The 12,466-nt window shown below is 48.1% G+C and overlaps 1 protein-coding gene across 8 annotated transcripts in view; it reads right to left on the bottom strand.

Moving 5' to 3' along the window:
• The window catches only part of POLN (DNA polymerase nu), a 245,440-nt gene that overhangs the window by 97,338 nt on the left and 135,636 nt on the right, over positions 1-12,466 (bottom strand). For all 8 annotated transcript variants that reach the window (XM_056554952.1, XM_056554951.1, XM_056554949.1 and 5 more), the window contains exon 21: positions 11,533-11,661. In XM_056554952.1, the coding sequence (XP_056410927.1) occupies positions 11,533-11,661 (129 nt within the window). The remainder of the gene's footprint in view (positions 1-11,532; positions 11,662-12,466) is intronic.

Raw genomic sequence — 12,466 nt, forward strand, 5'->3', positions numbered from 1 at the left:
GATCCGGCCCTGGCTGTAGCCCCGGGTCTTAGGTCTATAGCCCCGGGTCTCAGACGCCACTTTCTTTTCCTTTAAATTCTTGCCACCGCTGCTTTAAGACAGCGGTGGCCCATGGGAGGTGGCGTGTCGTGCCGTGCTGACTGGCCACCTCCCACCTCTGTACAGACACTGACACAGGGACAGTGGGAGCAGACAGGCCTCGCACATGCCCGCATCAGGTTTGCCCTAGCCTCTGCGTACTACCACCAGCACAGAGTGAGGGGGAGGTAGAAAAGGCCGGCATACTATCCTGATCCTCTAAGCGCTGCTGCCAATCCACGCTACATACATTTTCCCTGATGAGCAGCGCTGATCTCCTGCAGTCAGGGTAAGTGAACCAACTGGCAGCCAGGCAAGGGAGCTGGGGTTGGTTGTAAATAGGGGAACTTGGTTGTGGCGGCAATTAGTTGGTTAGGGGATTTGGTGCTGGTTTTAGGTGGAGGGGTGTGTGCATGTATGTATGGTGTATGTGTGATGTATGTTTGTATGATGTATGTATGATTTGTGCATGTATGTATGATATGTGTATGGCAGTGTTTCCCAACCAGGGTGCCTCAAGGTGTTGCAAAACTACAACTCCCAGAATGACTGGACAGCCAAAAGTTGCCAAAGGCTGTCCAGGCATGCTGGGAGTTGTAGTTTTGCAACATCTGGAGTCACCCTGGTTGGGAAACACTGGTGTATGGTATGATGTATTCATATATGTAAGATAGATGTGTGTGGCTGGGCTGCCTCCAAAATTTATAAGATAAATCAGTGTTTCCCAACCTGTGTGCCTCCAGCTGTTGCAAAACTACAACTCCCAGCCTTTGGCTGTCCGGGCTGGGAGTTGTAATTTTGCAACAGCTGGAGGCACACAGGTTGGGAAACACTGTCCTCAGTAATAATAGGGGTGCTGGGAAAACATAAAAAAAAACTTCTTTTCACCTAGCCCCGGTCCCGGTCTGTCACAGCTTCCGTTCTACTTTGTGGGGTCCTGGTAACATCTCTCTTCCCCCATCAAGTACTGGTTTCACAACCTTTTCCACTTATTGACCACAACAGACTCACATGCCAGGCCAGTGATTGGCTGAGTGGGAAAGGTCCTGAAACCATCACTTGTCTGGAGCAGAGAGAAGATACCGGGACTGCGTGAAGGAGAACGGGAGCTGCGGCGGGCTGGCGCTAGGTAAGCATTAGATTCTTAGTTTTTTTTTTTATGTTTCCCCCATGCCCTGGCACAAACTTAATGGGGAAGATGTGACATGAGGGGGAGATGTGACATTATGGGTAGAAATGTGACACGGCGGGGGAGATGTGACAGAGAGCAAATATATTAAACACATTTTTCTTTACTGTATTCACCGAGGAAAATGAAATGCCAGGTGAAATACAGCGAGATAAGGTAAACTCCCCTGTACAGGTCCCCTGTGTAACCCAGGAAGAAGTACAGTGCCGCCTACAAAAAATCTAAATAGACAAATCACCAGGTCCAGATGGCATTGACAACTGTGCTCTAAAGGAGTTCAGTAATGTAACAGACAGACCCCTATTTTTTATATTCATGGACACTATAGTAACAGGGACTGTTCCCCAGGACTAGCGCATGGCAAATGTGGTGCCAATATTTAAAAAGGGGTCAAAAGGTGTCCCCGGGAATTATAGGCCTGTTAGTTTAACCTCCTTTGTATGTAAATTGTTTGAGGGTTTTCTAAGGGATGCTATTTTGGAGTATCTTGATAAAAATAAATGTATGACCCCATATCAGCATGGCTTTATGAGGGATCAGTCCTGTCAAACTAACCGGATCAGCTTTTATGAGGAGGTGAGCTCCAGACTAGATCAGGGGAAATCGCTGGATATCGTATATCTGGATTTTGCCAAAGCATTTGATATGGAGACACATAAAAGATTGGTGCATAAAATTAGACTGCTTGGACTGGGGGAAAATGTGTGCAAGTGGGTAAGTAACTGGCTCTGTGATAGGAAACCGAGGGTGGTTATTAATGGTACATATTCTGATTGGGTGACTGTTACTAGTGGGGTACCACAGGGGTAAGTCTTGGGTCCCGTTCTGTTTAATATTGTTACGCCGAGCGCTCCGGGTCCCCGCTCCTCCCCGGAGCGCTCGCTACACTCTCCCCACTGCAGCGCTCCGGTCAGATCCACTGACCCGGGGCGCTGCGATTCCGCTTCCAGCCGGGATGCGATTCGCGATGCGGGTAGCGCTCGCTCGCGATGCGCACCCCGGCTCCCGTACCTGACTCGCTCTCCCTCGGTCCTGTCCCGGCGCGCGCGGCCCCGCTCCCTAGGGCGCGCGCGCGCCGGGTCTTTGCGATTTAAAGGGCCACTGCGCCGCTGATTGGCGCAGTGATTCCAATTAGTGTGTTCACCTGTGCACTTCCCTATATCACCTCACTTCCCCTGCACTCCCTTGCCGGATCTTGTTGCCATCGTGCCAGTGAAAGCGTTTCCTTGTGTGTTCCTAGCCTGTGTTCCAGACCTCCTGCCGTTGCCCCTGACTACGATCCTTGCTGCCTGCCCCGACCTTCTGCTACGTCCGACCTTGCTTCTGTCTACTCCCTTGTACCGCGCCTATCTTCAGCAGTCAGAGAGGTTGAGCCGTTGCTAGTGGATACGACCTGGTCACTACCGCCGCAGCAAGTCCATCCCGCTTTGCGGCGGGCTCTGGTGAAAACCAGTAGTGACATAGAACCGATCCACTAGCACGGTCCACGCCAATCCCTCTCTGGCACAGAGGATCCACTACCTGCCAGCCGGCATCGTGACAGTAGATCCGGCCATGGATCCCGCTGAAGTTCCTCTGCCAGTTGTCGCTGACCTCACCACGGTGGTCGCCCAGCAGTCACAACAGATAGCGCAACAAGGCCAACAGCTGTCTCAACTGACCGTTATGCTACAGCAGTTACTACCACAGCTTCAGCAATCATCTCCTCCGCCAGCTCCTGCACCTCCTCCGCAGCGAGTGGCCGCCTCTGGTCTACGCCTATCCTTGCCGGATAAATTTGATGGGGACTCTAAGTTTTGCCGTGGCTTTCTTTCCCAATGTTCCCTGCACCTGGAGATGATGTCGGACCAGTTTCCCACTGAAAGGTCTAAGGTGGCTTTCGTAGTCAGCCTTCTGTCTGGAAAAGCCCTGTCTTGGGCCACACCGCTCTGGGACCGCAATGACCCCGTCACTGCCTCTGTACACTCCTTCTTCTCGGAAATCCGAAGTGTCTTTGAGGAACCTGCCCGAGCCTCTTCTGCTGAGACTGCCCTGTTGAACCTGGTCCAGGGTAATTCTTCCGTTGGCGAGTATGCCGTACAATTCCGTACTCTTGCTTCAGAATTATCCTGGAATAATGAGGCCCTCTGCGCGACCTTTAAAAAAGGCCTATCCAGCAACATTAAAGATGTTCTGGCCGCACGAGAAATCCCTGCTAATCTACATGAACTCATTCACCTAGCCACTCGCATTGACATGCGTTTTTCCGAAAGGCGTCAGGAGCTCCGCCAAGATATGGACTCTGTTCGCACGAGGCGTTTCTTCTCCTCGGCTCCTCTCTCCTCTGGTACCCTGCAATCCGTTCCTGTGCCTCCCGCCGTGGAGGCTATGCAGGTCGACCGGTCTCGCCTGACACCTCAAGAGAGGACACGACGCCGCATGGAGAATCTCTGCCTGTACTGTGCTAGTACCGAACACTTCCTGAGGGATTGTCCTATCCGTCCTCCCCGCCTGGAAAAACGTACGCTGACTCCGCACAAAGGTGAGACAGTCCTTGATGTCTACTCTGCTTCTCCACGTCTTACTGTGCCTGTGCGGATGTCTGCCTCTGCCTTCTCCTTCTCTACTATGGCCTTCTTGGACTCTGGATCTGCAGGAAATTTTATTTTGGCCTCTCTCGTCAACAGGTTCAACATCCCAGTGACCAGTCTCGCCAGACCCCTTTACATCAATTGTGTAAACAATGAAAGATTGGACTGTACCATACGTTTCCGCACGGAGCCCCTTCTAATGTGCATCGGATCTCATCACGAGAGGATTGAACTTTTGGTCCTCCCCAATTGCACTTCTGAAATTCTCCTTGGACTTCCCTGGCTTCAACTTCATTCCCCAACCCTGGATTGGTCCACTGGGGAGATCAAGAGTTGGGGGCCCTCTTGTTCCAAGGACTGTCTAAAACCGGTTCCCAGTAACCCTTGCCGTGACTCTGTGGTTCCTCCAGTAACCGGTCTCCCTAAGGCCTATATGGACTTTGCGGATGTTTTCTGCAAAAAACAAGCTGAGACTCTACCTCCTCACAGGCCTTATGATTGTCCTATCGACCTCCTCCCGGGCACTACTCCACCCCGGGGCAGAATTTATCCTCTGTCCGCCCCAGAGACTCTTGCCATGTCTGAATACGTCCAGGAAAATTTAAAAAAGGGCTTTATCCGTAAATCCTCCTCTCCTGCCGGAGCCGGATTTTTCTTTGTGTCCAAAAAAGATGGCTCCCTACGTCCTTGCATTGACTACCGCGGTCTTAATAAAATCACGGTTAAGAACCGCTACCCCCTACCCCTCATCTCTGAACTCTTTGATCGCCTCCAAGGTGCCCACATCTTTACTAAACTGGACTTAAGAGGTGCTTATAATCTCATCCGCATCAGAGAGGGGGATGAGTGGAAAACGGCATTTAACACCAGAGATGGACACTTTGAGTATCTGGTCATGCCCTTTGGCCTGTGCAACGCCCCTGCCGTCTTCCAAGACTTTGTTAATGAAATTTTTCGTGATCTTTTATACTCCTGTGTTGTTGTATATCTGGACGATATCCTAATTTTTTCTGCCAATCTAGAAGAACACCGCCAGCATGTCCGTATGGTTCTTCAGAGACTTCGTGACAATCAACTCTATGCCAAAATTGAGAAATGTCTGTTTGAATGCCAATCTCTTCCTTTTCTAGGATACTTGGTCTCTGGCCAGGGACTACAAATGGATCCAGACAAACTCTCTGCCGTCTTAGATTGGCCACGCCCCTCCGGACTCCGTGCTATCCAACGCTTTTTGGGGTTCGCCAATTATTACAGGCAATTTATTCCACATTTTTCTACCGTTGTGGCTCCTATCGTGGCTTTAACCAAAAAAAATGCCGATCCCAAGTCTTGGCCTCCTCAAGCGGAAGACGCCTTTAAACGACTCAAGTCTGCCTTTTCTTCGGCTCCCGTGCTCTCCAGACCTGACCCTTCCAAACCCTTCCTATTGGAGGTTGATGCCTCCTCAGTGGGAGCTGGAGCTGTTCTTCTACAAAAAAATTCTTCCGGGCATGCTGTCACTTGTGGTTTTTTTTCTAGGACCTTCTCTCCGGCGGAGAGGAACTACTCCATCGGGGATCGAGAGCTTCTAGCCATCAAATTAGCACTTGAGGAATGGAGGCATCTGCTGGAGGGATCAAGATTTCCAGTTATTATTTACACCGATCACAAGAACCTCTCCTACCTCCAGTCTGCCCAACGGCTGAATCCTCGCCAGGCCCGGTGGTCTCTGTTCTTTGCCCGATTTAATTTTGAAATTCACTTTCGGCCTGCCGATAAGAACATTAGGGCCGATGCTCTCTCTCGTTCCTCGGATGCCTCGGAAGTTGAACTCTCTCCGCAACACATCATTCCTCCTGACTGCCTGATTTCCACTTCTCCAGCCTCCATCAGGCAAACTCCTCCAGGAAAGACCTTTGTTTCTCCACGCCAACGCCTCGGAATCCTCAAATGGGGTCACTCCTCCCATCTCGCAGGTCATGTGGGCATCAAGAAATCTGTGCAACTCATCTCCCGCTTCTATTGGTGGCCGACTCTGGAGACGGATGTTGTGGACTTTGTGCGAGCCTGCACTATCTGTGCCCGGGATAAGACTCCTCGCCAGAAGCCCGCTGGTTTTCTTCATCCCCTGCCTGTCCCCGAACAGCCTTGGTCTCTGATTGGTATGGATTTTATTACTGATTTACCCCCTTCCCGTGGCAACACTGTTATTTGGGTGGTCGTTGATCGATTCTCCAAAATGGCACATTTCATCCCTCTTCCTGGTCTTCCTTCAGCGCCTCAGTTGGCTAAACAATTTTTTGTACACATTTTTCGTCTTCACGGGTTGCCTACGCAGATCGTCTCGGATAGAGGCGTCCAATTCGTGTCTAAATTCTGGAGGGCTCTCTGTAAACAACTCAAGATTAAATTAAATTTTTCTTCTGCATATCATCCCCAATCCAATGGACAAGTAGAAAGAATTAACCAGGTCTTGGGTGATTATTTACGACATTTTGTTTCCTCCCGCCAGGATGACTGGGCAGATCTCCTTCCATGGGCCGAATTCTCGTATAACTTCAGAGTCTCTGAATCTTCCTCCAAATCCCCATTTTTCGTGGTGTACGGCCGTCACCCTCTTCCCCCCCTCCCTACTCCCTTGCCCTCTGGTCTGCCCGCTGTGGATGAAATTTCTCGTGACCTTTCCATCATATGGAGAGAGACCCAAAATTCTCTCTTACAGGCTTCATCACGCATGAAGAAGTTCGCGGATAAGAAAAGAAGAGCTCCTCCCATTTTTTCCCCTGGAGACAAGGTATGGCTCTCCGCTAAATATGTCCGCTTCCGTGTCCCTAGCTACAAGTTGGGACCACGCTATCTTGGTCCTTTCAAAATTTTGTGTCAGATTAATCCTGTCTCTTACAAACTTCTTCTTCCTCCTTCTCTTCGTATCCCTAATGCCTTTCACGTTTCTCTTCTTAAACCACTCATCATCAACCGTTTCTCTCCCAAATCTGTTCCTCCCACTCCTGTTTCCGGCTCCTCGGACATCTTCTCCGTCAAAGAGATTCTAGCATCTAAAAAGGTCAGAGGGAAAACCTTTTTTTAGTGGATTGGGAGGGTTGTGGTCCAGAAGAGAGATCCTGGGAACCTGAGGACAACATCCTAGACAAAAGTCTGCTCCTCAGGTTCTCAGGCTCTAAGAAGAGGGGGAGACCCAAGGGGGGGGGTACTGTTACGCCGAGCGCTCCGGGTCCCCGCTCCTCCCCGGAGCGCTCGCTACACTCTCCCCACTGCAGCGCTCCGGTCAGATCCACTGACCCGGGGCGCTGCGATTCCGCTTCCAGCCGGGATGCGATTCGCGATGCGGGTAGCGCCCGCTCGCGATGCGCACCCCGGCTCCCGTACCTGACTCGCTCTCCCTCGGTCCTGTCCCGGCGCGCGCGGCCCCGCTCCCTAGGGCGCGCGCGCGCCGGGTCTTTGCGATTTAAAGGGCCACTGCGCCGCTGATTGGCGCAGTGATTCCAATTAGTGTGTTCACCTGTGCACTTCCCTATATCACCTCACTTCCCCTGCACTCCCTTGCCGGATCTTGTTGCCATCGTGCCAGTGAAAGCGTTTCCTTGTGTGTTCCTAGCCTGTGTTCCAGACCTCCTGCCGTTGCCCCTGACTACGATCCTTGCTGCCTGCCCCGACCTTCTGCTACGTCCGACCTTGCTTCTGTCTACTCCCTTGTACCGCGCCTATCTTCAGCAGTCAGAGAGGTTGAGCCGTTGCTAGTGGATACGACCTGGTCACTACCGCTGCAGCAAGTCCATCCCGCTTTGCGGCGGGCTCTGGTGAAAACCAGTAGTGACTTAGAACCGATCCACTAGCACGGTCCACGCCAATCCCTCTCTGGCACAGAGGATCCACTACCTGCCAGCCGGCATCGTGACAAATATATTTATCAATGACTTGTAGAGGGGTTGAATAGTAAAGCAGCAATCTTTGCAGATGATACTAAACTCTGTAAAGCGGTAAACACAATAGAGGACAGTGCACTGTTACAAATGGATCTGGATAGGTTGGAGGTTTGGGCTGAGAAATGGCAGATAAGGTTCAACACTGATAAATGTAAGGTTATGCACATGGGGAAGAAAAATCTGGGCTGGGATTATGCATTAAATGGGAGAACACTTGGGACGACTGACGTGGAAAAGGACTTGGGAGTCTTAGGTCTTAGTTAACAGTAAATTTAGTTGTAGTGACCAGTGTCGGGCAACTTCTGCCAAGGCAAATAAAATCATAGAGCATCAATAGGGGCATAGCTGCCCACGACATGGAAATAATTCTACTGCTGTATAAATCACTAGTCAGACCACACATGGAATACTGTGTACAGTATTGGGCACCAGTGTACAAGAAAGATATAGTGGAGATGGAGAGGGTTCAATGACGGGCAACCAGAGTAATACGGGGAATGGGAGGACTACAGTACAAGGAAAGATTATCAGAATTAGGGTTATTTAGTTTAGAAAAAAGAAGGCTTAGGGGAGACCTAATAACTATGTATAAATATATCAGGGGGCAGTACAGAGATCTCTCCCATGATCTATTTATACCCAGGACTGTATCTATAACAAGGGGGCATCCTCTACGTTTAGAGGAAAGAAGGTTTCTACACCAGCACAGATGGGGGTCCTTTACTGTAAGAGCAGTGAGACTGCGGAATTCTCTCTGCCTGAGGAGGTGGTCATGGTTAACTTGGTAAAAGAATTTAAAAGGGGCCTGGGTGCATTTTTGGAGAATAATAACATTACAGGTTATGGATTCTAGATCTATAGGGACAGAACGTTGATCCAGAGATCTATTCTGATGCCATTTTGGAGTCGGGAAGGAATTTTTACCTCGAGCATACGTTTTTTTTGCCTTCCTCTGGATCAACTCAGTAGGGACTCATTAGGGTTATAGGTTGAACTTGATGGACTCTGGTCTTTGTTCAACCTTATGAACTATGTTACTAAATGTGACATGAGGGGGAAATGTAACAGGGCGGGGGAGATGTGACATGATGGAGAGAAATGCGACAGGGTGGGGGAGATGTGACAGAGAGAGAGAAATGTGACATGAGGGGGATAATGTGACCGGGAAGGGGAGAAATGTGACACAGCGGGGGAGATGTGACATGAGGGGGGAGAAATGTGACATAGAGGGGGTGATGTAACACGGAGGTGGAGAAATGTGACATTGGGGGAATGACATAAAAAGGGGGATGTGAACATGAAATTAGGGAATTTCCCCCTTTTTTTTTTATATCACATATTAAAATCGCAATATTTACCTCCCTAATCGCAATCACACATTTTCCATAAATCATGAAGCCCTAGTGTGTATGATGTGTACATGTATGATAGATGTGTGTATCATAATTGTGTGTGTATGACTGTCTATCATATATACACCATGCATATACCCATCTATCATACATACACACATATATTGTATGCACATCTATCATACATACATATACAAAAGACTAAGGGTTCTGGGGAGGGGATGGAGGGGTATGGAGAAGGAGGACAAAAGGGTCTGGAGGAGGCAAACAAAGGGGTCTGGAGGAGAAGCCGGGAGGAAAACTGAGGGGTCTGGAGTAGGGGGACAGAGGAGTACAGAGGAGTCTGGAGGATGAGGAAACAGGAGCTGAGAGGAAGATTGAGGGGACTGGAAGAGGGGGACAAAAGAGTCTTAAGGAGGGGAACAAAAGTGTCTTAAGGTGGAGGACAGAGGAGTCTGGAGGAGGAGGACAGAGGAGTCTGGAGGAGGGGGACAGAGGTTTCTGGAGAAGGACAGAAGGGTCTTAAGGAGGAGGACAGAGGAGTCTGGAGGATGAGGACAGAGGAGTCTGGAGGAGGGGGACAGAGGGGTCTGGAGAAAGACAGAAAGGTTGGAGGAGGGGGACAGAGAGGCATGAAGGAGGAGGGCAGAGGGGTCTGGAGGAGGGGACAGAGGGGTCTTGAGAAGGACAGAAGGGTCTGGAGAAGGGGGACAGTGGGGTCTGAAGGAGGACAGTGCAAAGGTGGGATTCAGCAGAACTGAGAAGAAACATTGTGTGGCAGAATTATTATTACAGGTACAGTGTGTGGAAGGGGGCACAATTTCTGGCAAGGTTATATACAGGTGGCACAGTATCTGGCAAGATTATAATGCTTATTGTCTTTATAGAGAGGATGAGGATCTGCTAACAAATTAAGGAACAAATTATGTTAGGGCATTAGACTCTGCAGAGAAGATGTAGCTGGAAAAAGTCCTGGTGCCTGGACCAGATAAAGAAGAAAAGAAAATGATCACCACTGTAGTCACTTGTAAGTTCTGCAGTTATGATGAATGACACTGTACCCCAATCTGTGGCTTTTCAGCTGTTACAAAACTACAAATACCATAATGCCTGAGACTCTCCAGGCATGATGGGAGTTGTAGCTTCACAACAGCTCGAGAGCAACTTGAACTGATGTGATTGGTTGGGGTCCAAGCAGTCGCATCCCTACCAAAATACGGGCTGCTTATGCCAAAATATTTCAGCTCGGCCCTGCTGCAGGCCCCTGTGATGTACTGACAAGTCCCTTGTACTCCCTGTGTGGCGGCCGCTGGATACGAGTGGGCGCCACATGCCATACCAGTGCTATGTCAGTCATACTACTAATATCACCCTAATCATACTACACTAGTGTTATGTCAGTCCTAATATATATATATATATATATATATATATATATATATATATATATATAGTCTGTGGTGGTAATTATGAAGGTTGTTCTCAGTCTGCCAATATAGGAGGTTCCCCTAAACTCAGGTGACAGGCTGGCAGCATTATTGATCTTAGAGGTATCTCTAAGATGTAAAATGATCCCCTATCCACAGTAGATAACTAGGTGATCGGGGGAGGGGGGTCTGACTGCTGAGACGCCCTCTGATCACCAGAATAGAGGATTAATGTCCCCGGAAATGAAGAGAGTGGACCAGCGCTCTATGCATTTTCTTTAGAGAGACACTGCTCCATAAACCATGTTGTCGCGTATGTGCAGTGTGTTGTGTAGAAGTGGGAGAATATTAAAGAAGGGAGCTGGGTGAGGTTGGGGGCGTGTTTTAGTGTCGGGTAATGGTGTGGCTGAAGGTGTGTGTTAGGGGTGGGGTTGGGCTGTGGTCTCTAGCCCCGGGTGCCCCTGCATACAAGCCTTACCAATATGCATACAGACCCCAACATATGTTTCGCTCAAACAACTGAGCTTCCTCAGAGGGCGTGGTTCACGCCCCCTGAGGAAGCTCCGTTGTTTGTGCGAAACATATGTTGGGGTCAGTACGCATATTGGTAAGGCCTGTATATATATAGTGGAGGCCGGGACCTAATTATCACTATCTAATGTTTGTAGTCTTATCCTTGTATATATATATGCACTGAGCACTTTACTGCTATTTGATCTGACTACCATTGCCTGTTTACACTGCATGATTCTGCATATGATATACAACTATTCCCTATTCCAATAGTGTACTCCCAGTTGTGATCTATGTTCAAGTGCCAATTGATATATGAAAATATATATATATTTAAAGTACTATTGTATATTGCTATGATAAGTAAACTGAATTCATTTATGATGACTAAAAACATATGACGATGGAGTGTTTGGCCAACAGCCATCTCTTGATTCATAAACCATCAATAGTGAAAAGTTAAGACACAATTTTCAGTACCTTTACTGTGACACTCTTGAATAACTTTCTGGGTAAAATCAGATACCCTGTACTTTTGAAGAAAGCATTCAATAAATGTATTAGCTTCAGCTGGTGTTGTTCCAAGACATTCTGCAAGACGCTCTTTTCCTACAACACAAGTACTGTTATGTTATACTTCTACCTTTGAAAACAATTGTTTTAATTTTCTCAATGATACAAAATAAAAAATAAAGCAACTTTGCAATAAGTGTTAACTAAAAATGTCTGACCGTTTGGTTCCACAGCTTCCACAGCTTCCACAGCTCCTATACAGACAGTGGTAGCAGGCAATAAACACACTTTGTACACTGTGATCCTGCAGTCATACTCCTTTTTATCTGTCCTCTACTACTGGCCAAACTAACAAATGTGTGTTAGCACAAAGTAGGGGACAGATAGATGAAAGTACACAGAATGTGTTTGTTGTCTGTTATCAGACACTTAGTCTACAAAAGAGCTTTAGAAACCAAACTGTATTAAAAGTTTAGACAAGAACGAGGGTAAAGTTGTTTCATTTTGGATTTCTTTGGAAAAAAACGGTTGCGAACTGTGTACTAACTAATATAAATGTATACAAATGCTAAGTAATAATAATAAACCAAATGTTTCAACTGTGGCTAATTGTAAATAATGGCAATCCTACCATTCTGCCAACCATTTAAAAAGATACCAAAAAGAAAAAAGGAACAACAGCACAACAAGGACTTCAATCAGGCATGCTTAGTATAGCTGAGGGTGCATGACATATAACATTTACCATATTCACCTTAAATAAACTATACACTGACCAGAACAAGTTCTCTGGTTTCGTCAGCTATACATACACCGTACCCAGAAAAATATTCTCCTATATCATCAGGGCAACTTTATAAAGTATACTGACAGACCGCAGTACAGTGGTCCCTCAACATAC

This window comes from Hyla sarda, chromosome 1, assembly GCF_029499605.1.
Source record: "Hyla sarda isolate aHylSar1 chromosome 1, aHylSar1.hap1, whole genome shotgun sequence".
Classification (NCBI taxonomy): Eukaryota; Metazoa; Chordata; class Amphibia; order Anura; family Hylidae; genus Hyla; species Hyla sarda.